Below are 26792 nucleotides of genomic sequence, written 5' to 3'. Positions count from 1 at the left end.
TTTGTAGTTGTAGGATACTAAAATAGGAATGAATAAAATGATGAATGACAAATAAATAAATTAAAAAATTATCAACGAAGTGAAACTTTAGAAAGTGTTTGAGTCATTCTTTTGATTCTTTTGAATTTTGGTATATAGTTATAAATCCAAAAAGAATTATTCATGTAAATTTATAGCTCTTTACCTCAATTCATACAGAAATTGTCAATTTTTGTTGAAATATTTTTAAAATCATTGTAAATTTTATAATAGTTACGATATTCTAACTTTATTGGTCATTTTTTTTTTGGTTTTTTAATGTTTTTTTTTCAGAAAAAATTTTCATGATAGAGGAAAAAAATTTTTTAATGAAATTTATAAATTTCTACGAAAAAAAAAAAAAAACATGGAATAGATTCTACTGATAGAACTTGTATAATAACTAGTTTAATTTTATTTTACTCGCAATGTTGATAATCTCTTTCACATTCACTATTGTTTTCATTCTATTTAGTCGAAACTTGAACGTTACTCCGGAAGGCATGTCCCCTTCACCTCTTTCCAGATTGTCTCTATCAAATTTAATTACTCCGAATTGTAAATAGCAAATAAGTACAGTGTGCAAACACACACATACACAAACACTTGAAAATGATACACATACATGATTGTGGAGTTTGTGATCGTTACACGGGGGCGAAATTATATAACCTTTTGCTGAAATATGTCGATTTAGATGTGAGGTTTTAAAAGCTATTTTCCTACATACTTTTTCCTCCTTTAAATATTTCTAACAAATTTTCCAAACTCACAGAGCAGGTAAAAAAACTATCAAGTCATCAATCGCGACGGATCTCCGACGAACTCCGTAAGAGTCAGCACGACCAGGAGAAGAATTTTAATTTAATAGACCTGGTCACGATGGAGCAAATTTTTTATACGTTACGGTGATTGATAAAGCAATTCTCTAGGAACATTGGTTTCGGACAAGATTCTTTAACCAGAAAGTTGAGCAAGCCTTGGAATCAGAATCAGACAATTCTTGAGCTAGACAGTTAACCAAGATTATTTGTCCAGACTGGCGATAGACGAACAATATTTTCAAGCAGAATCTGGAGCAAAACTTGGTCAAGTTTAGTAACAAGTCTGCAGTCAGAATTTTTCTAGATCTAGTGCGCATTTTTATCATACTAAAATAAGAATGAGAACTTCTGCCTTCACAATTGAGTCTTACAAAGTGATGGTGGAAAGCCCCATCATTTCTGGCCATTTTCTGGACAAATTCTGACCCCAGTCTTGCTCAAGAATCTTGATCAAATATCTGGAGCGATTCTTCGACGATTCTTGAAGAACGGTCTGCCGTAAGTTTCTTGTCCAAGAATTGTAAAAATTTGTATATATCTGTATACAGATACTTTATCACAATTTTTGAGCCAGGCTTGCCCAAGACTTAAACCAAATTACTACTAGAGTTATAATAACCATAAAAAGAGTTGTAATCAGTCATTGGTCAAAATGAACCCAATACAGCACGATCCGGCACCAGTTCTAGTATAAGAGATTACAAACAGTCCTATAAATCTGGTAATTTAGCAAAATTTAGTTGTGATTAATCCTTAATTGAGCTATAATCTTTGTACGGATCATATAACCATGAAGGTATCAAACTGGACGGATTTAGCGAAATCTTAATCACGAGATCCGGCTATCAGGAGTTCTTCTCAACTCATCAAGGTCAACAAATTTTCGGAAGGATAGCTGTGCTCCCAAAGCTGGAAGAATTATTTTCCAATTAATTGTTTACAATGTTGATAAGCCATAAAGGTAAAGCCGAAGAGAATGCAATCCGTCGGTCTTTGCGAATACAAGTACTACACAGTAAAAAATTTTTCGTCAAATTTAACACAAAAATTCGTGTTGATGACTTTTTTTACACAATCTGTGTTGAATCAACACTCTATTGTGTTGAATCAACATACTAAAATGTTAAATTCTACACACTAAAATGTTAAATTCTACACAAACATTTTTACACTTTACACAATGACGAAAAATTTTTTACTGTGTAAAGTTTTTGAATTTGTTAAAACCTGCTCTAAGTGGATTTCTATGTAGTAAATAAATTTTGGATACTCTGTAGAACTTACAGTTAAAAAATAAAAATGTTCAAAACTTAGACGTTTCATATAACTTGTTTGTGCTTACTTAATAATTTTTTGGAAACAGGTGTTTTGAAAAAGTGCTTATACTAAAGTAATGGTATACATTTAACTATATATAATATCGATCTTTAATAATTCTCGGAGTTCAAATTTTTTTTTTGCTAAAAATTACGTCAATATTTTTCTTTTTTATTGATTTTTATTGTTTTTTCAAATTAAAAATTGTCCGAAAATTACATGAGTCGGGATCTAATATTAATGCTCAAAAAAGTAATAATTTTGCAACGCCACTTATTATGGCTGTAATTCATGGTCGTTTTGAAATTATCAAATACTTAATTGAAAATGGCGCCGAAGTTCATGCTGAGACAACCATTTCTAAAGTATTGGTCCATACGGCAATCCTAATTGCCACCAGTAAGAGATATACCAACATTGTTGAGCTGTTGTTGGAAAGCGGTGCCGATACTTGTGCTAAAATCGAATCGACGAAATTAAATTCTGATTACATCAAACGTCTAGTAGACACTACACCGAAAATTAGCACCAGCACTATTTTGATTTGTGAAAAATTTATAAATTACTGTCCAACTACTCTAGCTCATTTTGCTATCGAACGCTGAAACCCATTAATATTTACGTTAATGCTCGATTTAAGGGAATTGGATGAAATAGATCTAAATATAAATATTCAGTACCAAGAAACACTTTTGCACTTAGCTGTTAAAACAGGAAATTAGGATTTAGTAATAAAATTACACCAGTCTGGAGCTAATGTTAATTCACATACTCGTGAGTGGAATATAACACCATTGATTGAGGCTGTCATTAGAAACTTTTTTTCAGTAACCAAAAACCTTAATTGACAATGGAGCCGATGTTAATGCTGCGACCACCATTTTGGATTGGGAAGGCAATACTGCAATACGTATTGCTGCTTGTACCAGGACTCAAAGATTTTGTGGAGTTGTTGCTGGAGAACAATGCTGACATTAGTGTTAGAACAATATCTGGATGGACAACATGATGTTCGCTTGTGGTTACGAACATTTTGATATTATAGAGATGTTAATAGCCCACGGTAGTATCTACTATATTGAAGTCGTGCATACAGTTGTACTAAACAGAAGTGTTAATGTTTTACAGTATTTGAGTCATTCCATGCCAAATAGACAAATTTTTAACCTGTCCCCCTTCGATTTCGCTCAAAGTTTTGTATCTTTTTCTACCCTCCAAAAGACATTTTTAGAAATTAATAAATTTTTTTTTGTAGTTTTTTTGAGATTTCTCAAAATCTACTGGTCCGAATCGGTCTAAATTGTAATCGAAATCTAAGTTCGGTCAAGCTCTTTCGAATGGCGTCAACCACGATGAAATGAGTCAAGCCGTTCAAAAGTTATGAGAGGCTTACATACCCGCATGAAAAAGCTATATATCCTTCATCATATACAAAAAATTATATTTTACATATATAAAAATATATGTGATTATATAAGGACCCATATGCAAAATTTTTGCCGTTTCATATATACAATAATGATATATGTAGTATTATGTATTGATGTTATATACTCATAACATATATTTCAATTATATTTTCAGCTATATATGATTATATATATCGTACATATTATAATCAACACTATATTATAAATAGTATAAGAACAATGTATTTTTCAGTATAATTTAAAATTATATGTTCAATATAATTTTAATATTGGCATTGGTACCAAAATTACAATAGAATGCTGAGGCCAAATAATTCTCTGAAAAAGTTATAAAAAAGAAAATATTTCGTAATGTGTTACTAATTTACTGAAATTCAGATTTGCTTCGACCGTAAACTCGATTGACCAAGTTGCTCTTGAAACTTAAGATATACGACAAACTATTAATTTTTTTTTTTTTTTTATTAATCTTTCCGTTTTGATCTATTTCAACATATCATAAATATCTGGTAAGGTAAAAGCCCCAATATATGATCATATACTGGTACGTGATCATCTATTGGGGCTTTTACCTTATTATGTATGGTATTTTATAATAAAATAATATATATTGCCATATAATTGAAATTTTATAAATGAAAGTATACAGTAATAATCTATCTCAACATATATTTTACGAAAAATATATTTATCTATTATATAGTTTTCTATATAAGTAATTTTTATATAATAATAGTATATTTTATAACATATACTAAGTAATATACGGCACTAATATATTTGAACTTATATTGAATCAAATATATCTTCATTATATTAACAGAACATTTATTATTTCATATATATAATTTTGCCGCTATATATGATCACATATTCCCCATATAACTTTCCATGTGTGTTCAGCCATATATAGTTTTTTCATGCGGGTATATCCACTCATACACACACATACACGCGCGCGCGCGAGCGCGCGTACATACTTACAGACATACAGACACCATCGCGGGAATAGTCAGGGAAGCTTCCCAGGACCTCGAAACATCGAGATCCGATGAAAACTCGATTTTCGAAAAACGGGGTAAAACCAATAACTTCCCGATTTTTGAAAATTTTCAATTTTCTTAGCGGGAAGTTAAAAATTTTTCTAGTTTCTTGAAGCATTTGTTGTAAGACTAATTTTTTCCAAGTTACAGGCTATTAAAAATCATACGAAAGTTTTGAATTTTTTCAATATCCCTTAATTTTTGTGATTAGTAGATAAATCAATTTAAAGAAATTGAGTTCTTCACTATCCACTTGTCATTATCACCAAACATATAGAGTACTCAAATTGACAATAGAATATAAGCTAGTACAGAATACAATTTGATAGCATGTATAATACTTGATATTGTCATTGGTGTTGGCAGATCTAGTAGTGTTAGAACACAACACGCGACCACCAGTTGTCCCACGAGATACAATATCCCTTCTGTATTCACTAAACACCTAATTGTCACCCCTCTACGATTATGAGCATCCCCAGGCCCACGCATAGGGTGCCAACATTCAACATCGACGATACCGATCGCCCTTCTTATTTACCCCCTCATATCTGTTTTCTCTTTCGAATCTTTTATAAATGAAATATTTCTGTTTCATTCTGAAACAGGAACTAGCCGAGCTTGTAGAAAATAGGCCTTGACTTTATAGTACTTCTACTTGTATGATACATCTCGACTGAATCAAAACATTTGATTTATGCTAGTAGGTAATAAAAATCATTTGATTCCCACACTAATTCTTTAGTAGACAGTAAAATTTAATCGGTGATATCACAATAAACATATGCTAGCACTCGAATATTCAAGCTTTCCAAAGTATTTGACTCCCGTTTTTTTTTTATTAACGGTCATATTAACAATCTACTTTAGCTTGGATTGTGGTAAGAATTACGTCGTAATTTTGAAAAGAGGAAAGAACAAATATTGATACAGTTCAAGTCTAAATGAATACATACTACTGCAATCAGCGTGAATCATTTAATTAATATAAATGATATGTAATACGCTGATAGAAATATGATCTTGACTCAAGAGAAATAATTCTGATGGAAGAAACTTACTTTGAAGACAACCGGTTGTTGCACTTTAAGAATCTCTTGTCTTGAATCCCATCATCTTGGCTTAAGATATCAAGATATTCAATCAGTAACTATTGATATCATAATAATAGTAACAATTAATAATTCACTGTTCTTTTTTCTGTGTAAATCAAGCCATTTTTTGAGAATTTTTAATTGCGACATCTCTTGAACGAATTAATAGATGTAAATTCGGTTTGCAGATTTAACACGATTTTTTTTTGCACAGAAATGTTATTTATCACCTACAAAATTAATCGATACAAAATTTCGAAGGTATATAACAAAAACACTTTTTTCAAAATTTTTCGGGGATATCTCTTGAACGAGTAGACCGATTTTGATACAGTTTGCGACAATCCCGGGTCGAAAAATTTAAACTGATTTTAAGCTAAATGATCTGCATTTGAACTTATTGATCTGTATTTGAACTTTTAAAAACATTTTCATCTGCATTTGATCTACTATTCAAATTATTTTTGATCTGTTTTAAGTCTAAATAACTTTTTAGTAAAATAATTGAGCAGCTATGAATATTTTATGCTGTTTCTAATCTGATGAGACTAAAAAGTTTTAAAAGTTTGATCGGTTTTTAGTCTAGTTAATTTGTAAATGGACTTTATGTATTGTTTTCAAATTCAATATGAAATCTTATTCTGTTTTTGATCTACAATTTTTACTCTAAATGTTCGAAGGCCAAAAGTCGACTAAGATGGCAACTTATAATTTTTTGGACTCAAAAGTATCTCATTAAAAATTATAAGTCGCATTTATTTGAAAAAATAAATTAATTTATAATATATTCATGCGCTCTCTTGTTTTATGAACTGAACGTCGATTATAACCTTACATCTGTCATATTTATTTGTCATAGCTTAACATATCATGGATTATAAAAGTTTTGTAACTGCAAGTATTAGTTGCAGTGATAACTAATAAATTTGTATTAACATACGTATATAAAATAGTTCTCATCGTTTGATTATGGATCTAAATCTAGAGTTTTCTAATTATCGTTATTAAACACAATGTGAATACATCGACAAGATTAAAATGTTGACAAGATGACAAGATTAATGTTAAATTTTATACTTTCACGCTTTCACGCATCATTTAATGAGCGGTATTCACTATTTGGTAGTGCGAAGAATACCGCTTGGTATACATTGCGCTACAAAATAGTGAATAGTCACTATTTCAATGTCAGAGAATGAAAAGCTGTGTCCTGTAGAGGATCTTCGAGGACATGAATAAAATAATAATATATAAATAAATATATTATTATTATTATTATTATTATTATTATTATTATTATTATTATTATTATTATTATTATTATTATTATTATTATTATTATTATTATTATTATTACTATCTAATTCATAAAAGATCTGTTTTTGATCTACAGGCGATCAAAAACCGACTAAAAATTATGCAACGTTTTGGTCTGTTTTTGACCTTGATGCGATCAAAACCAGTTAAATGATTGTGACAAAAAGTCTGATTTTGGTCTTGAAACAATAGAAAACAATTTTATTATAACATTAAAAATGATCTGAAATTGGTCTGAATTGGGAATAGTACGGGCAAAAACAGATTAAATTTTTATATAAAATAGATACACATAATAAAATTAAATTGAATGAAAAATATTAAAAATTTTTATTAATCATAAAACAGACTAAATTTTTTGACCCGGGATTAGCATTGTTTTTTGAGTTTAGGAGATGATTAGATTTTGGAATCAATTATAATAAAGGAGTTGAAGCATTATTAATACATTCTCGTGAGAGTAGTCAAAATAGCTCCTTATGACCTCAAACGTCGAGATTTTACAAGAACTCGATTTTCAAAAATCGGGGTGAAACCAATAACTTCCGAATTTTTTAGAATCATTACTTTTCATAAAAGGATATTGAAAATTGCCGAAAAATACTTAAAAAAAGATCTAATAATGTTACCAGATTATTACTTCAATCGTTTATAATACTAGAGTGAATTGAAATTTTGAGAATATTCATTTGAAAATAGTTTAGATAGGTATCTACTCTAGAAAGCGAAAAACAAGATTTTTTTCAAAAACGTTTTCCTCAGCTTCTTTATGAGATATTTCATTAAAAATTTTCCAGGACATCATGTTATTCTTACAAAATAAAAAAAAAAATTGTTTATTTTGTCTAGCATTTTTTGTTCAATTTTCAGAGGGCGCCCAAGTCGAGTCCTAAAAAAAATTTTTTTCGACGGCGGACAAAGTATCTTCGGATTGTCAAGTTTGAAACTAAAAATCGGGGATGACATTCTAAAGAGGAAGGTTTGCTACTTGGTAATTAACTAACTGTTGCTAACAATCAATTAAACCAAAATAATGGCGGCTATATAAAAAAAACTATACGAGAATCTACATATTTTAACACCGTTTGTATCCTGTGAATTTTTATATTATAAATTTTTTCACCATATTTGAATAAGTGGTTCTCGACACTATAGAACATTGAAAAATGGAATAAAATTTTTTTCAATTTTCCGAAAATTCTAGACTAAACATTTACTTTAAGTAACGAAACAAACAATTAATAAATTTAAAAAAATTAATTTTTCGAGCTGCATATACCGATCTCTCCCTTTAAAATAACTTTTGAGTTCTCTATCGACTTGTTTTTGGTATTTATTACTTATTATTAAAAAAAAGTATAAAAAAAATATATTTCGAAATATATTTTAAATAACTAACTTTTGGCCGATTTTCATATATATTTTAGATATTTTAGATATATTCAAAATATATCTTAAAATACATAAAAAATACATAGCTTAAAATATGAAAAAAATATATTTTGAATATATCTAAAATATATTTGAAAATCGGCTAAAAGTTAGTTATTAAAAATATATTTATTATACATAATTTATATATATTTTTTATAGATTTTTAATATATTTAAAATATATTTTTTATGTATTTCGACCTATATTTTTTTTATATTTTTTTTTTCCATGGGGGTTTAATGTTTAGAAATGTTAAACATATAAGTATTCATTTGCAAAGCTGCGAAAATCCTTGTCCTAATTTTTGACTACAATATTTTCGAGCTTAAAAAGCTCAAGAGGTAGAATGCATCATATTCGTAAGCTCATAAAGTTAAAATTAGTGCAAAAAACTATATTTCAAGCTTAATGAGTTTAATTATCCCGTAACTGATATAATCTGACCTGCTTGATCAACTGTTTTCCAAATTTCTTAGCTTTAACTTATTGAGAAATAAGCAATTTATCAGACGTTCATATCTTGAACTGATCGTCAATTTTTATTCGATTTAAAGTATTTAATGTTAGTTTTTTGATGCACGTAGAAGATGATAGTATTAAAATAATCAAATCATCGAGGCATCTAGCAGCGATTGAAAAAAAAAAATTATTGGAGATATTTGTAAGTATCAGTTTATGGACTGGAATATTTTTTAAAGGAATCGTTTAATGATGATATCGCTTGCAGAATTCAATAAACATTAAAAACATGAGAATATTTCATTAATTAACTAATTTAATTAATCATAAGTTATGAGTAGAAGATTTATATTTTTATGACTTGTCAAAACCAATTGGGAGAAATTTTCGTAAAATTTGAATTGAGTTAAACTCATCTGGACGAAAGACATTATCACTCTGAAAGCGGGCAAAATAGCTTCTTGTGACTTCGGAACTTCGACATAGGACTGTCATCGAGCAACTTAAATTTTCGAGAATTTATAATTTTTTTAGGGGGAAGTAAATCATGTTTTTAAGTTGGTATTGATTATTGGTAATAAATTTATTTTTGTGTAAAAGTTGTAACTAAAAGTAAACTTGTTTGTATATATCTAATGAAGAACATGACAGTTATCAATCTTACCATTCTAACTAAATCCATGGTAACGGGAACTTCTTGATCAGACAAGCTCATCATTTTAAATAATTCTCACTATTTTATAAATTATCACATCATACACCTTCACGAACACCAATAAAGTAATAATCATAAATATATATTTGAAAAATTTGAACTATTGTAGTCGATCGACTTTGTTCCAAACAAAATCGAGAGCTTCACTCTGTCGCGAGTGACTTGATCTGTGGTAACAATGAGAAAAGGCTAAGTTTTCTGAGAAAGCTTTCTATATTTTCAAGAGTGGGGCAGCAGGGGGTTTCATTCTCACTTTATGGGGTTGTAAACGCCTACTTCATGATATTTTGAAACACCTCTATAAGCTTTTCATCCCTCTTATGTATCTATACTCTTCCAGGGGTGGTCTGAACATCCAAATCGAGGGCGTGGTTTCATTTTCATTGGCTTTACGTAACTCACTATAGCGATATATAATTATATATGAATGTGTGTGTTTATGTATGTGTAGGTGTGTATGCACACTTTTATTATTTCTATTAAATTATTTACTTAAATATAAGTTGTGACTATAAATTTGATATGTATTCCAAAATTTTGGCTTGTCTTCAAGCTTTTAATTTTATGAATATTTATTAGTCACAAAAAATTGCTCAAAATAAATTCTAAATATTATCATTACACAATACATTGTACATGTAGTCATCTCTCTAAAGGGAAGTAGGTTTATAAGCCTAAAGGCTACGGTGGCCCTCAGAAGCCAATAATTATTTTCTGTAATTATTAACGACTGGGACTTGTAGATTTTGTTCGTTCTTGGAGAAATTCTATCCTGCTTTATAATAGAAAATAAATTTCGGATATAATAACTTTTTTTTCAATGGAAAAATTGAAACTTGCCATTAAAAAAATTGAAAATTTTTTAAAATTCGGTTCAAATCTGATTTTCGAAAGTTCCATTCTCATTGGATCTTGACGTTTTAAAAATTTGTAAGCAGTGATATGTTTTAAACAAGTCTTCCACGATTTTTATCTGGCTAGCGGTATTCAATGCAATTATTAGTCTATAGTCGACACGCGCGCGCGTATGTGTGTGTGAGTAAAATTTTGTTGAACAATATCTTTAGAACAAATTAATCGATTAGGATGAGTAAAATAAGATTTGAAAAGGGTCATTAAGACTTAGATAAAATTTTTAAGTCAATCGGTCGAATCTTTCTATAGATATTTAAAGAATAAAAACCCAAGTAAATCAATCTGAATAGCAGTTGACCCTGCAAGACATTCCTAGAACATCCCTAGAACTTAACAAAATCTCCAAATTGGTTTATGTTTAAGCTTCAAAATCTGCGAACTATTTATAAATGAGTCATCGCTCAATTTTGATTTTCCTTTGAGTCGATTAGTCAAACAATTTTAATTATGTATGTATCTTAATTATGTATGTTTTCGAATATTTTAAACATTAAAATAGTGGAAAAGTACTTGCATGATCAACTATTATACGAATTATTTGGTTAAAAAATTACTAAAACGGTTGGCTCTACCTTAGTAACAATTTGGTTCGTCTTGGGCAAGTCTGGCTCAAGAATCGTGATGAAGTATCTGTTTACAGATCTTAATAATTCTTGGACAAGATATTTATGGCAGATAATTCTTCAAGAACCATCGAAGAATCGCTCCAGATACTTGATCAAGATTTTTAGGCAAGCCTGGAGCCAGATTTTGTCCAGAAAATGGTCAGAAATGATAAGGTCTCCCCATCACCACTTTTTTAGACTCAGTTGTGAAGACGAAAGTTCTCATTCTTATTTTAGTACAATAAAAATGCGCACTGTTAGTCTTTTTCGTTTCTCGCGCTAGTCTGGGTCAAACTTCTCTATTACCAAAAACCTGGACAAATGGTGACTACAGACTTGTCACTAAACTTGACCAAATATTGGTCTAGATTCTGTTTTAAATCTTGTCCAAGTTTGTCGACAGTCTCGACAAATAATCTTGGTTAACAGTCTGGCTCAAAAATTTACCCGATTCTTTCTCCAGGGCTTGGTCAACTATCTGGCCAAAGAATCTTGTCCAAAACCAATGTTACTAGGGTACAGGCCATCCCTGCAAGTTTCCGCTAATTTCAAATGTAAGGCGTTCCAAATTTCAACAATTACGACGTGGTTTGGCAGCTATTTTTATAGATCTCTAAGCCTTAAGATTGAATTATTATACGCTTTTAAGTTCAAAATTCTAGTTTGTATTCAGCAAAACACTTCCATTCAAGAGCTGCCAGAGTTGAAACACGGGTCCATACTTAAGTCAAGACTGGGTACTGGGTACTGGGTACGCAATGTTGGCCATTCTAATGATTACCCAAGCTTGGGCCGAGACTGCGTAACCTGGCTTAAAATAGATAGTGTTTAAAGTAGGTAGGGTTATAATAGTATTGTTGGATGACACATTTTAACTCAAATCCATTATCCATTTGAAGATTGATGTTTATAATTTACGTCTTTGATTGATAAATTTTAAATAATAATCGTTAATTTATAGATATTAATTATAAAGTAAAGTTATTTTGAACAGCAAATATTTATTTTTTCACGAAGATTCATTAGTAAATGCTAAAATTGAAAATTTGTAAGTTAACAAAAATGATTTCACACCGTCAAAATCGATACAGTTTAAAAAAAAATCTAAGACCAGCTTGGGATTCGAATCTACGCTTGGAAGTTTATTAAATAAAATTATTAAATTAAAAAAAATTATTTTTTCTGTGTTGTGCTTGATTTTTAGTTCATTTCATGATGTATTTTTATCGATTATGGTACTAAATAAAAAAAAAAAAATGCATGGAATTTTAATTCGAATTGTAAAGGTCGCTCGGAAAAATCTAAACTAATGCACTAATAAATCGAAAAAAATTATGAGCAACCTTTCAAAATTTTAATTTTGAACTGAAATTTTCAGAAACTAATTTTTTTTTAGTTTATAAAATTATACCGTGATGAGAAAAAAATTAATAAAAAAAAAAGTTCGATTTTTGACGATTTTTGAAATTTTTAAAAATTTGGAGTGACCTCTTAAAAATTTTTTTTTAAGCTGTCTTTTGGAGAGGGCTCTCAAAACATCAAAAACTAACATTTTTTCACTCGAGACTCAAAAAAAAAAAATTAGAAAAATGGTTGACCCTGAAGGCCATCCCTGCAACTTCCCGTTAATTTTCAAACTGCTGTAACTTTTCAGTAAATCAACCGATTTTCACGTAGTAGGCGGCGATCGATGTGGTTTTTTGAGCTCTATAAATCATTTCAAACAAAAAAATTGATCTGATGAAAAATTTCGGAGTTATTACAAAAAAACACTTTTTTCGATTTTTTTCGACAACGATATCTCACGAACGCATCAACCGATTCTGACGCTCTATGTGGCGATCGATTCGGGATTTTACGGTTCAGAGGTGATTAGTTTTTGAAGTTGATCGGTTCAGCCAATTCGGAGATATTTAAAAAAAATGAAAAAAAAAAAAAACAATTTTTTTTGTCACTTTTTTCGCAATTTCTCGAAATCTGCTGGTCCAAATCGGTTCTAACTTACAGGAAATCTAAGCTTAGCGAAGCCCTTTCGAATGACACCAACCGCGATGAAATCGGTCAAGCCGTTCAAAAGTTACGAGAGGTTTACATACACACACACACACACACATACATACTTACAACATACGGACATACGGACATCATGGCGGAAGCATTCGGGGAAGCTTCCTAAGATCCCAAAACGTCAACATCCGTTGAAAACTCGAATTTCGAAAAACGAGGTGAAACCGATAACTTCCCAATTTTTAAAAATTTTCAATTTTCTTAGCGGGAAGTTAAAAATTACACGAGAATTCATCGAAAGTATATTACTATACTTTTCTTCTGCCGGAAAATGAAGAACAAAACGTATAGATCCGTTCCCAGTAGCCGAATTTGTGAGCTCACGACATAATATACTGACGATCACAGATTTCTTGAATCATGTTGTGTACGGTCTTCAATCGCTTGACCCACATAGAGTACCATTAATCGATAAAATCGAAACTGATTTTAGCTTAGCACTTTTGCAATACTGTTGCAAAGCACTAAATGAATGTAATTTAACAGTTTATATGAATAAAGCTTGCAAGGACATTGAGAAATTATCGAGAATGACAGTTATTCACATTTGTTCATCTCATATGTTGAATACTGGACGAAGACATTTTAAATCGTTGAAAATACAAAAAGACGAACTAGATGTTGCTATGGAAACAGTGTCGAATCTTATCCATTGTACAACAGTTCAAGCAGCCGAACACGTTTTCGAAGTAATGATCAGAGTCTTTATGGGTAAACTTGATGATAAAGAACGAAAAGACATTATTGCAGAAAAATTTAATTTCAAAGTATTAATATTGATAAAACATTGCTAACAAAAGAAGAAGAAGAAGCAATTGAAAAAATGCCTTGGTCGACTTCAAACTACCAGAATTCGTTTCATTATAGACATTTTAAAATCGTTTACACTAAAACAATTGAAAAATATAATATAAAAGAGTACATACCTCCAAAAAATAAAGAAAAAAAAACAAATGCTTCGAAAACAGATAATAAAGCCGTCAACGATTCGGAGGATCGTAGAAATTACATATAAGACACGACAGCGAGAGTGACAATGACTTTTTGTCGGATACTTTATGTTCTTCGTCCGATGAGGAAGATGATGCAGATGAAGAAATAAAGGTCACTTCAGAAAAAGCCCAACAAACCAAAAACCAGAGCGAAAAAAATTTTACTGCCCTGAGATAATTAATTATATTTTAGTGACGTGGCTAGCGTACTTCCCATTGTGATTCGTAGGTGTTATTCAAAAATTCAACATTCTTCGAGATTCGAATGCCAGTATTGAAAATTGGCATAAAATAATGAAAGCGTTATTCAATAACAGAAAAAACGTAGAAATAACTGAATTTATTTAAGAACAAGTAGCGGCTCTACCTGATAGACTGATTGATTGGTCAAAAGAAATATACCTATTTTGACTGAACGACAGAAAACGGGTAGGTCTAAAACAGAAGCTACTGACAAAGGAAATAAAAAGCTGAAGCTACCGAAATTAAAGACGAAGAATAAGCTGAAGCTTGGAGAAATTCAGGATTACCCTTTTGCTGAAATATTATGGAAAAGAGGCCCTGAAAATCTCAGGAAAAAACAAAATAGATTTTTTAAGATTTCTAAAGAACTAAATAAAAAAAATTAGAAAAACGGTAGACCCTAAAAGATCATCCTTGCAACTTCCTGCTAATTCCATATCTAAGTGCTTAAAACTGTACTAATGATGTTTTTGAGCTCTCTGAGCTCAAAATTACAATTTATATGTTATTTTGATCTCTCCATGCTTAAAGAGATAGCTTTTATATGCTTTTGAGCTCTTCGAGCTCAAAAGTCTGATAGAAGTTTCATAGAACAATATTTTTTGAATTTTCAAACCGCAATAACTTTTGAATGAATCAACCGATTTTTACGCGGTTGGCGGCATTCGACGCAATTTTTTTTGCAACACATAGAGCGTCAGAATCGGTTGATGCGTTCGTGAGATATCGTTGTCGAAAAAAATCGAAAAAAGTATTTTTTTGTAATAACTCCGAAATTTTTCATCAGATCAATTTTTTTGTTCAGAATCATTTATAGAGCTCAAAACCACATCGATCGCCGCCTACCACGTGAAAATCGGTTAATTTATTAAAAAGTTACAGCAGTTTGAAAATTGGAAAAATCGTGTTTCATCGAATTTTGATAAGACTTTTGAGCTCGAAGAGCTCAAAAGCATAGCAAAGCTATCTCTTTGAGCTCGGAGAACTCAAAATAACACATAAATTGTATTTTTGAGCTCGAAAACGTCATAAGTGCAATTTTAAGCACCTAGGTATGGAATTAGCGGGAAATTGCAGGGATGGCCTTCAGGGTCAACTATTTTTCTAATTTTTTTTTTGAGTCTCGAGTGAAAAAATGTTAGTTTTTGATGTTTTAAGAGCCCTCTCTAAAAGACAGCTTAAAAAAAAATTTTTAAGAGGCCACTCCAAATTTTTGAAAATTTCAAAAATCGTCAAAAATCGAACTTTTTTTTTTTTTAATTTTTTTCTCGTCACGGTATAATTTTATAGACTAAAAAAAAATTAGTTTCTGAAAATTTCAGTTCAAAATTAAAATTTTGAAAGGTTGCTCATAATTTTTTTCAATTTATTAGTGCATTAGTTTAGATTTTTCCGAGCGACCTTTTACAATTCGAATTAAAATTCCATGCATTTTTTTTTTTTATTTAGTACCATAATCGATAAAAATACATCATGAGATGAACTAAAAATCAAGCAGGACACAGAAAAAATAATAGGGCCTAAAGGCCATCCCTGCAACTTCCCGCCAATTCCATACCTAAACGCTTGAAATTGCACTTATGAAGAATCTTTAGGTTTGAATTGATAAAACTAAGAAACTCGGAGTAATTCCAAAATTGATTGATTTTTACGTTCATGGCGGCGATCGACGCGGTTTCTTGAGCTCTAAAAATGATTCTATATCATCAAAAACGATCCGAAAAGAAATGTCGAAGTTATGTGAAAAAAACACTTTTTTCGGTTTTTTTTCGTTCACGATATCTCTCGAACGAATCAACCGATTTTGACTGGATTAACGGTGATCGACGTGGTTTTTCAAGGTTAAGGGCGATGTTACACTCGTTAAAGGCTCATTCCGATGTTACACTCGTCAAGACCGTTCATTTGAGTACCCACATGCATTTTGATATATTTTTCATATATACATTTATATAATATATATCAATATATGAAAAATTAATGTGGGTACTCAAATGAAAGGTCTTGGTGAGTGTAACATCGAGATGAGCTTATATCTTTAAAAACGTCAATAGTTAAAAAAGTACAATATAATTTTACAAAAGTCATTATTCAAGAAAGCAAAATTTTATTTATTTATAATTTACAAGTCACGGCAATCACATACAGACTGCAAGGTTGCTAGTAATAGTTATTAAATTTTCAAAGTTATAAATAGTAACACGGAATAGTGTAAAACAGTAAATTACACCGTGTTAAATTTACACGAGTAGAAATTTTACACGGAAGAAATTTTACACTGACATTTCACACTTACACGGTGTAAAAGTCCCTGGGTCCAACTTTACACCGAAATTTTTTACAGTGCATGATAATGCACTTTATATGGTTGCTGCCATACGAGACTATTGGAACGCTGACTATGAAATCGAAGTATTTTTGACAGCAGGAAATGTTATTTCTGCTAAAAAGAGTTTCTATTACCGGAAAATACCAATTTATTAATATTTTTATATCAAAATCGTGACCTTTTAGAGGAAATTAATTGAAATTGTAAATATATTAATAGAAAACTTAATTTAATATTAGTTTCAATTTTTTGTGTTAAATATTATACGATAAATCAAAATAAAAATCCATAGCGTTAAATTCTATCTAATTTAAAATCCACAATTTAACTATCACGTCATAATTATTCAAGTTTTATATCGTGTTACCGGCTTAGCCGAGTGGTTAGCTAATTTTTAGCCTGGTTAACTTTTTTAACCGGCTTAACTGATTAAAAAATAGAGCCCTATTAAATTAGAAATAAATAATATTTTTTTAAAATTGCACGTGTAGTTTTTCAAGTTTTTTATAAATGAAAATTTTTTTTAATTATTTTATAATAATTTTTTTAATAAAAAAAATTCTATAAATTTTTAGATGTTGACTAACTGAATTTTCATTAATTAACAAGCTTACACTTAAATTCAAAAAGTTTTTACCGCGCAGAATGTTTTTTCTTTCTCACACTACATGGCGCTTTAAAAACGCCGTCGTTACAGCGCTGATTATCTGTCACAAGTCACAACTTTCATCTTACAAATTAAAATTCGGCATAATAATAAATATAGATTAGGTATAAATATATATATACATATACATAGCCAATACAATAAAGTGATAAGAAAAAATAAGTGTTATTTCATTATTGATCAATTAATTTACAAAAAATTACAGATACATATTATTGAAAATGTGTACAATGATTTACTTTATGTTGTAAAATTATAGTGTTTATTTAATACAATTGAGCTTCGAAAATAAATCAAAGCACTTAGATAATTGTTTTGCACTCCAATTGTATTTTGCAATTCGATTTCATAAGTTTAGTGTTGAAGAATTACAAACATCCACTATTATTAAAACTGCTATGATTTTATTGTTCGATACTCATTTCGTTAATGAATTAAATAAATTAATTTTTTATTTATTAGGTGCGGCATAAAAACCCATTTTCATTCCATCATAATACAATTAAGAAGCGGCTGTTGTCAATAATCTAGAACTTCATAAAACATTTTATAAGTTGTTTTAAATAATAAAATTATTTATGAAAACTTAAAAAGTTTTATCATCTGTTGTCTGCTTCAATCAGTCACTCGATTACATCATTGTAAGTTAACCTCATTTAATCTACTTGAAATATTAATTATTTTATTTTAGGAAAGTATTTATAAGTTAATCAATGTTTTGAAGAAAAATCCAAACAACTTTTGTTAATAATAATATAAAATAATAATCTTTTGTGGAAATATACTTCAAATTTAATTCTTTTAACTCGTAACATAGTTTTAGATGATTTTTAAAGTATAAGATGTGTGTTATTGACATGTTTTGGTAATTTTTTAAATCTTGGGACTACTTTATTTCTGGCAATTCTTTTATTTTTTTTTTTCTTAAAGTTCATCAAGAATAATTTGAAAAATAAATTTTTTTAATTCCAAATTTTAAGGGATATATTTTTGTAAAAATTATAAAACTTATGAGACTAAAATTGAGAGACATTTGAGAATTTTTGTAACAAATAATTTATAACAAGGAAAATTTATTTTAAAAAATCAATCATTAGAAGCTTTAAAAAATTATAAATGAAATTTTTTAAAAATAATTTTCTAGACTTAGTTTATTAAAAAAAAAAAAAAATAAAAAATTGTCAAGTCTCGGCTAAATTAAATTTCATTAAAAATAAAGCAAAAAAACATTTGAATAATAATAATTATTATTATTTTATAATTGTTTACTTTCACATTTAGAATACAAAAAAAAATTAGTAGAAACCATTATAATTATTTGGATAAATTTTATACTCCAAAAATATGATACTAAAATTAACAGGCATCATAATTTTTATATTTTTTCACGAATAAATTATGATAGATAAAGTTGACAAACAATTTCATACGTAAAAATTCTAAAAAATTATTGATGTAACTTATGAAAATTTATTTATTTATTTATTTTAATTAATTTGATACCAAGGCATTAGCCGAATGGCAAACATATAGATGGTAATTTCATTAAAGTACTCATAAGGGATGAATATTTAATTTATATCGTAATTGTAAATTTAACAAGAAGAACAAGGAAAAAGTTATACATGAAATAATAGTAGTAGGCACTAGCCCTTATTTAATACAAACAGATAATTCATTAGGGTATAAATATTTTGAAGAAATAGATCAAGATATAAATCAGAATATTAATTACATAAATCGACTCATGTTACATTTCCTTACATAGCAAAATATTGACAGTAGTTAAATTATTATTATTAATTTTCTTAGTATTAATATATCCTTAAAAAGAATTTTTAAGATGTCTGCTGATTTCAGTATCATTAAAAAAAATTTTTTTTACTATTTTAGTGATTTTTATCATGAATGCCACGAAAAAAGAATAAATAAAAAAAAATGCCTATCTTTCAATTTTGCCCAAAAATAGAGTGGTCCCAATTTCCTAACAATCATCGGAATTTTTTATTAATACTCTAAATAACATACTTTTTTAGGCTTCAACACTTGACAGGAGGGTAGTAATGCCCAACGACAATAAATTGTGAAATGTGCCGGTTTAGGCTTTGTGAAGCTTCGTATTTGCTCAACGAAAATAATAGGACTTCATTAACACCAAAATTTCTGACAAATATTAAATTAGAATTGTACAAGAATCAACAATCGAAACAATATAGTCGAAAAAATTTCGAAGATGTCTGCAATAGAAGCGCCACCGTTTATAAAAACAATCGAGTGGGACATGATGGACAAAACGAAATTTTTTCCCCTGAGTATGCTGTCATCTTTCTCAATACGATGCTGCCTTTATCCATTGACTGTCATAAAAACACGGTTACAAATTCAACGAAGAAATCATATGTATACAGGTATATATTTATTTAGTTTTCATAAAAGAAGTAGTTACAATTATTAATAATGAGACAATTGATCATGTAGGTATGATAGACGCCTATCAAAAAATTTATCGAATGGAAGGACTAGCTGGTTTGTATCGAGGCTTCTGGATAAGTTCAATCCAAATAGTATCAGGGGTATTCTACGTGTCAACGTACGAGGGTGTAAGGCATATTCTAAATCAAGATCCACTTACAGCGGGTCTAGATTCAAGAATAAAAGCATTAATTGGTGGAGGTGCGGCAAGTACTGTTGCACAAACTATTGTTGTGCCTTTTGATGTATTAAGTCAGCATCTTATGGTACTTGGATTTACCAATAAACGCGGAAAATTTGCAGTCGATAAGGTAAAAGTTCTCATTTTTATCTAATCGACGTTCTAATTAGCAAATTGTCTAACTCCATTTTAGAGAATCTTTCATTTGTACGAAAAAACAATTATTTCAAAATTTATTATCACTTCAAAAAACAATTTAATATCTAATAGAGGTATAATATTTTGGTTTGGATCATTCAAATAATTTATAATTAGACTATTGCTAAATCAAAATGTTAAAAAATCACCCTCTGAAAAATAAGGAGTTAGGCTAATTGCTAATTAGACCGTTGTAATGTTCAATTTTTCAATAACCAAAATTGCAGTGCAGAAATTTTTATCCAATGATTGGTGTCAATCGGAAGTCTAGTTGACTGCAGATTCAGACTTTTCAAATGATGGTGTTAGATTAACGCCAATCTCCCGTGCAAAAAAAAAATTCTGATCAAAATAAATAAAAATCTGAATTTTAGATTGAAATTCATATTTTGACACAAATATGAATTAGTCTTGAGATCAATACAAGTTTTAAGGGGAAACACCACTGTGACGATCGAAAAAAAGAGGTGATTTTCGGAAATTTTTTTGACAGCGAAAATAAAGGAATTTGAGAATCGGGTTTTTTTTTTTTTTTTTTTTTATTGTATTAAGGGCACATTAAAGATTATTAAACCAAATTTTTATTAAAAAATATTTAATTATTACAAAGTTATTAACAATATCATCGAGCACTGGAGAAAATTTTCTCCCTCCACGGTCGGTTCCATAACTCAAAAACAGATCATCTGAAAATAAAAACTCAAATTGCTTTTTACTCAGTAAGGATGTAGTTATCGTCGCACGTACGGAATTTGAAAAATTTTTATTTTAAAGATTTTTTTAGCCGGGTTAAAACAAAAAAAAAATAGTAAGAATAGTGAGAAACTTTTCAATCAGTCGCCACTTTTTTAAAAATAAAAATTTTCAAAATTCCGTACGTGCGACGATAACTACATCCTTACTGATTAAAAGGCAATTTGGGTTTTTATTTTCAGATGATCCGTTTTTGACACCAGAATTTTTTTTAATTTTTTAATTAATATTTAATTGCATAAAAAAATTATTAAAAAACTACGCTCACTAGAGTGGCGGCGCGCGCATGTCAAAACTGCCGCGCAAGAGCCGATTTTCAACGCTTAATTAAAATTATAAACATTGGAGCTACATTTTCGGGAGTCAAGAACTTTTTTACTAAAATTTTCTGCTCTTCCAGAATCTTTTTCAATATTTGAGCTATCATTTATACTTTTTGAGATTTTGCCAAAAAGCTGGACGGCTAATTTTTTTAACGGGTTTTTTTATTAATAACAATTGTAATTTTCTTTTTCTCAAAAAATCCAAAAACTCCTTTTTCTAGACGCCATTCCGGATCGTTTAGGCCATCAACTATATTTTTAGGAGACTTGGAAATATTTTTCGCAAGAAATCAACTTCTCGACTAGACTAAGCGCAAATGTTGCGTTCCAACTTTTGCAATCATTCTGCCACCAAACTGCGTCAACAAATAGATTTCAGTTTGCTACCAAGTGGTTATTAAGCCTGATAATTTTTCAGTGTGATTGAATCATAGCAAATATTTGAATGATATTTTTTTTTTATTTTTGTTCGATTGATTGACGAATTCTTGTTGAATTTTGATGAAAATTGATATAATAACTTGGAATATCATAGGTACTTACTTCTTACTTTATATATGTTTACTCCAAAACGTCATCTACTGTTTGATTTGTCACTTTTTATTGACTTCTGGCAGTTCTGAAGTAGTAGTAGAGTTGATTTTTGTCATTCTTTTAGTTTAAAGTTACCTGACCCACATTCGGATATTACAGAGCTGCTTGAAAATCAAAGGCGTTGTGACTTTTATTCCACCAATTTCTTTTATGTTGCCGTTGCATTGTTACAATTCATACACCTTGAATTTAAACAATCTCAATACTTAATTGGATAATATTAGATTTTAGAAAAAATCTAAAGTCGCTCTCAATTTATAAATTATAAGTGGACAAAGAAAATACAAATTAAAAAATTTCTTTCTTTGAAACTATTGGTTTGACATTTTTTATGTCTATAAATAAAGTGGAAAGCTTGAAAAAAATTACAATTCTTGTTTTGTTAAATTTCGCTCAAATCAACAGTTTATCAACTGACCTTACGAACTGAAAATTCATCCGATTGCTTTATAATTACAATAATTTATTTTCGGCATGGAAAGGAATATTTTAGCTCTTTTGCAGGGTTTTAAGTTGAAAATTCTATTTTTAAAGCCAAAAGTATATTTAACTTTGAAAATGAATATCTTTTTACCTAATTATTTTATTAGTTTATACTACATCTCGAAAAATTTCCAACAAATCGTATATTTTGAGAAATTTTTTGCTTTAATATTGTTAAAAACCGGTGACGTTAGCCGAGTCGTCTAAGGCGCATGGCCTATAGAGAACTCGGACTAACTTACCGGCCAGGCGTGGGTTCGAATCCCAAGCTGGTCTTAGAAACCAACTTGATTGATATTCGGCCCTTGCCGCGTAGGTTAAGATTTACACAACCCAAAAAGACCCAACGTACCACTCCCAACAGTTAAAAGTCGGCGATATGACCACAGCAGTAAAAACCGACTCTAAATAATAATAAATAAAAAAAAAAAAATATTGTAAAATATATAGCAAATAGTAGTTCCTTACGATCATTATCTTTTTTACATAAAATATATCTACGAATTAGGTCTGCTAATGGGCACTTACATTCTGAATAAATCCTTGAAATCGATAAGTTTGTGTTTTATTCAGAAATATCTTTTGGTCAGAGAATTGTGGCAGATATTGTACATGTATCGATTTTCTGTCTTATAAATGTGTTAATATAATACATGACTTCTAGCGCGGTCCAGCTCTATCTGAGGTTACCTTGCAAAATTTTCGTCGTCATGTCTTATCAATGCAGGCTACTCTTATTGAAATACAGTACATAGTTCGATGCCAGGGACGTGGTTTGTGCTGATGTTATCTTCTTTCAAAGTAGGACAGAGCAAGCATAAGGAGTCCTTATCGCAGTCAGCTACATTTGAAACACAGCTAGGGTCAGTCTCACCACAATTCTTGAATCCGTGCCTATAGCTAAGGCATCAGTAGCATCGTTGATTTTCTTATGGCACTCCTGATGTTGCAGAATCCAACCGACTTTCTACCGGACAGTCAACAAAATCTATTCGGTATCTTTGATTTCTAACGTGACTTAGACTATTAGTATCAGATCTTTCGATCTCAACCAATGCTTTCAATACTTTAGTAGCTGCAGTGTCCAGACTTGTGGTTAAGCTGGAGAAGATACCCGACTTTGGTTTTATGGATGGTTCTTAAATCTAAATAATTGTTGCACTGATTGATTTTCTCTTACTGCTAGGATTCTTATTGATCTACCATAGTTTATTATTATCAAACTAATATAAATTACTTATTTATAAATCATGTTAATTCATATTAATTTTTTGTAGATGGCAATGAATCCACTAGGATTAAATTTAACCCTTGGATCGTCACGCGCTTTTGTTACCAGTGAAATAATCAAATCAATTTATCAAAAAGATGGTATAAAAGGATTTTATCGTGGATATATGGCTTCATTATGTGCTTACGTACCTAACAGTGCTTTATGGTGGGGTTTATACACTTTCTATCAAGGTAATTTTAGATTACATACTATTCCATCAAAAAAAATTTTTTTTCTCACATTAAGGGGTTATTCTACTTTGGCACTTGAAAAATTAAAAATTTTTTTTTACATTTTTCAAGGGTAAATACAATATTCAAAAATATTATGACAAAGTTTTAGAAAAGTTGGAACAATCTGATTATACTTTTATAAATACTGAAGTTAACTCACAGTTGTCAATTTTTATAACAAATCAATTACAATTAAAAAATGCTTTAAAAAATTTCCACTAATAATTTTTTTTAATTTTCACATGTGCAATTTTTTTTATTAAATTTTTTTCATAATAATTTTATTGCTAAAAAATTAAAAAAAAATTTTTAATGTCATTTAACTTCAGTGATATTTATGAAATTTTATCTGTATATTCTGTACACTTATTGCTATATCCCTCGTAGAATTATTGCGAAATTTATATTTTTTGTACGTTTTTGAGCGAAAAATCACGAAAAAAAAAAGAAAAAACGCACTTTTCTTTTTCGTTTTTTTTTGACCGATATTCTATTATTTTTGCATAAAAATAAATATTTGTGCTACAGTATATAGCCATTGCCATAATAAACTTAAAATTATTTGATTTTTTTGTTTAACATGGACCGTTGTCTAAATTTTTTCAACAGCGCGAACCTATCTACTTTTCGAGAATTTCTGTTTAATTGTCGTTTTTGTAATTAAAAAGTGTTTAAAATCAAAATAAAATTTTTTTTAGCTAAACAAATTATATATAATTAAACATGAAGTATTCTCAAAAAAAAAAAAAAAAAAAAAAAAAAAAAAAAAATTAATAGAAATAGCGTTTTTTTTCAGGCGTCCAAAGTAGAATAATCCCTTCATATAATAAATGAACCTGTAAAAAAAAAACTTGTCTAAAATTAAATCTCTAGATTTGGAAATATTTCAATTTTTAATATTTCATTGATATTGTATAGTTTTCTTTATAATTAATGTTTAATATTTTTTTTTTTTTTAGATGAATTGTTACGAATTTTACCAAATTGGGTGTCTCATTTATTTATTCAATCGTTAGCTGGAACTTTTGGGGGTTTTACTACGACAATAATTACAAATCCTCTGGACATTGTACGTGCACGTTTACAAGTTCAGCGCCTAGATAGTATGTGTCATACGTTTAGAATTTTATGGATCGAAGAGGGTTTCAAAATGTTCTCGAAAGGTTTATCAGCAAGACTTGTACAGTCAGCGTGTTTCAGTTTCTCAATAATTATTGGATATGAAACTATTAAACGTATTAGTGTTAATGAAGAGTACAAAAGCTTTATAAAGTGGTGAGAGAATAGATGAACAAATTCATGCTTATAATGTTATTTTTGTTCACTTACTTACTACATTTTCTATCGTATCTTTGCCATAATCAATCGTGATCCAAAGATGAAGCGGATATGTAAATAAGGAAGTTTCATTCCATCTTGTACATAATGCACGTTTTCTTATTTATCAATATGTATATATACGTGTATATTAATTTTAATAATTCATAAGTTGAATATTTAACTGATCAATAAATAACTTAATACCAATACTTTACTTACATTGTTAATAAGTTGTTTGCAATAATTTATGAATATAATTAACAACCAATGCATTTGTAATCAATCTTAAAACGGGTAGTTGTCAAAATTTTATTAAAAAATTAGTTTTAAAAATGATGTTTTTTTTTTATTTTTCTAGAATCAAAGTATTCAATCAAATCGACGTTTAAATTTGAAAAAAATAAAAAATTTTAAAGGAATGCAATATTCGAATTATACGGGTTAAAAATCTTAACTTGAGGGTGTAGTCTATCTAGTTCGTCGAGTAAAAAAAAAGTGTGTGTGTGTACTTATGTACACACGTTAGAAGTTATACTTCTTTGACGTAACAAGATAAAAATCTTTCTAAATATTTTATCTATCGCGTTATCCTACGTTTGTAGAAAAAACGACACTAATTATAGAAAAAAAGGTATTTAATACATTGAAAGTTTTATTATAACGCATTGTCTAGTTAAATAAAGTTTATTTAAATATCATAAAAAAATTATTTCTACATAATTGACAAAATCTGGAAATCGGTTGACCCTGCAGGTCAACCCTAGAACTTCCTGCTAAGTTTGCATTTCAAGCACCTTAAAATGTGTTTTTTGATTAATATTTGAGCTTTTCAAGCTCAAAGCGCAGTTTTTCACATTTTGAGCTCCTCGATCTCCAGATGTATTTATTAAACAACTGTAACTTTTGAATGTGTCATTCGATTTTGTTTTTTGAAAAAGCATTCGGTGCAGTTTTTAAAGCACAAAAAGAAAATGTACAAGTTTTTATTGATCGCTTGAAGAAACTGGAAAATATCTTAGAAAAATACCGAAAAAAAAAATTTTACGAATTTCTAAACAACTATAATTTTTAAATGCGTCGTTTGATTTTCATTTAAAAAAAAGAATTGGACGCAGTTTTTAAGAAAAAAAATGTATGCATAGTTTCATTATGATTTTTTCGTACGCTTTAAAGTTATTTTTAAAAAACATAAAAATTCAAATTTTTTTGGAATGGCTTGATGAATTAACTCTTAAATCTAATCAGATCTACGTTTTGATAGACCCTTTCGAATGACGTGTCGTAGAACTCAATCGGTTGATTCGTTTTTGAGAAACCGTACGACAAAAATTTATCGACACACACACGGCCGGACACCTCGGTATGAATAATCAGAATGGTTTTCTGGGACCTTAAACCGTGGACATCCAATGAAAACTCGACTTTTAAAAATTGAACTGAAATCAATAACTTCCCATTAATAAAAATTTTCAATTTTCTTAGCGGGAAGTTAA

At 29.3% G+C, this 26792-nt stretch overlaps 2 protein-coding genes across 5 annotated transcripts in view; one reads left to right on the top strand and one right to left on the bottom strand.

The window, feature by feature from the left end:
* LOC123262799 overlaps nt 1-9815 on the bottom strand; it is a 48874-nt gene extending 39059 nt beyond the window's left edge. For both annotated transcript variants that reach the window (XM_044725227.1, XM_044725228.1), the window contains exon 1: nt 9601-9815. In XM_044725227.1, the coding sequence (XP_044581162.1) occupies nt 9601-9654 (54 nt within the window). In that variant the 5' untranslated portion in view covers nt 9655-9815. The remainder of the gene's footprint in view (nt 1-9600) is intronic.
* A 7686-nt stretch (nt 9816-17501) lies between these two features.
* On the top strand, nt 17502-25633 carry LOC123262827 (solute carrier family 25 member 44). Of its 3 annotated transcripts, none has more exons than XM_044725292.1 (6): nt 17502-17573; nt 17932-18110; nt 19506-19877; nt 19948-20252; nt 23751-23937; nt 24939-25633. In XM_044725292.1, exons 3-6 carry the CDS (start codon nt 19703-19705, stop codon nt 25256-25258), a joined length of 987 nt encoding a protein of 328 aa, XP_044581227.1. In that variant the 5' UTR covers nt 17502-17573; nt 17932-18110; nt 19506-19702; the 3' UTR covers nt 25259-25633. The 3 variants fall into 3 exon arrangements, with proteins under 3 accessions (XP_044581227.1, XP_044581225.1, XP_044581224.1); XM_044725290.1 differs by lacking the exon at nt 17502-17573 and having other exon boundaries at nt 17731-18110; nt 19506-19667; nt 19703-19877; XM_044725289.1 differs by lacking the exon at nt 17502-17573 and having other exon boundaries at nt 17731-18110.
* The last annotated feature ends 1159 nt before the right edge of the window (nt 25634-26792 follow it).

Source organism: Cotesia glomerata, linkage group LG4 (assembly GCF_020080835.1).
Source record: "Cotesia glomerata isolate CgM1 linkage group LG4, MPM_Cglom_v2.3, whole genome shotgun sequence".
Lineage (NCBI taxonomy): Eukaryota > Metazoa > Arthropoda > Insecta > Hymenoptera > Braconidae > Cotesia > Cotesia glomerata.
This window is presented reverse-complemented; position numbering and strand designations above follow the sequence as displayed.

Coding starts and splice junctions, on each gene's coding strand:
- LOC123262827 (XM_044725292.1), top strand. CDS start 19,703: ATGTCTGCAATAGAAGCGCCACCGTTTATAAAAACAATCGAGTGGGAC. Junction 19,878..19,947: donor AAGAAATCATATGTATACAG/GTATATATTTAT, acceptor TTGATCATGTAG/GTATGATAGACGCCTATCAA. Junction 20,253..23,750: donor GAAAATTTGCAGTCGATAAG/GTAAAAGTTCTC, acceptor AATTTTTTGTAG/ATGGCAATGAATCCACTAGG.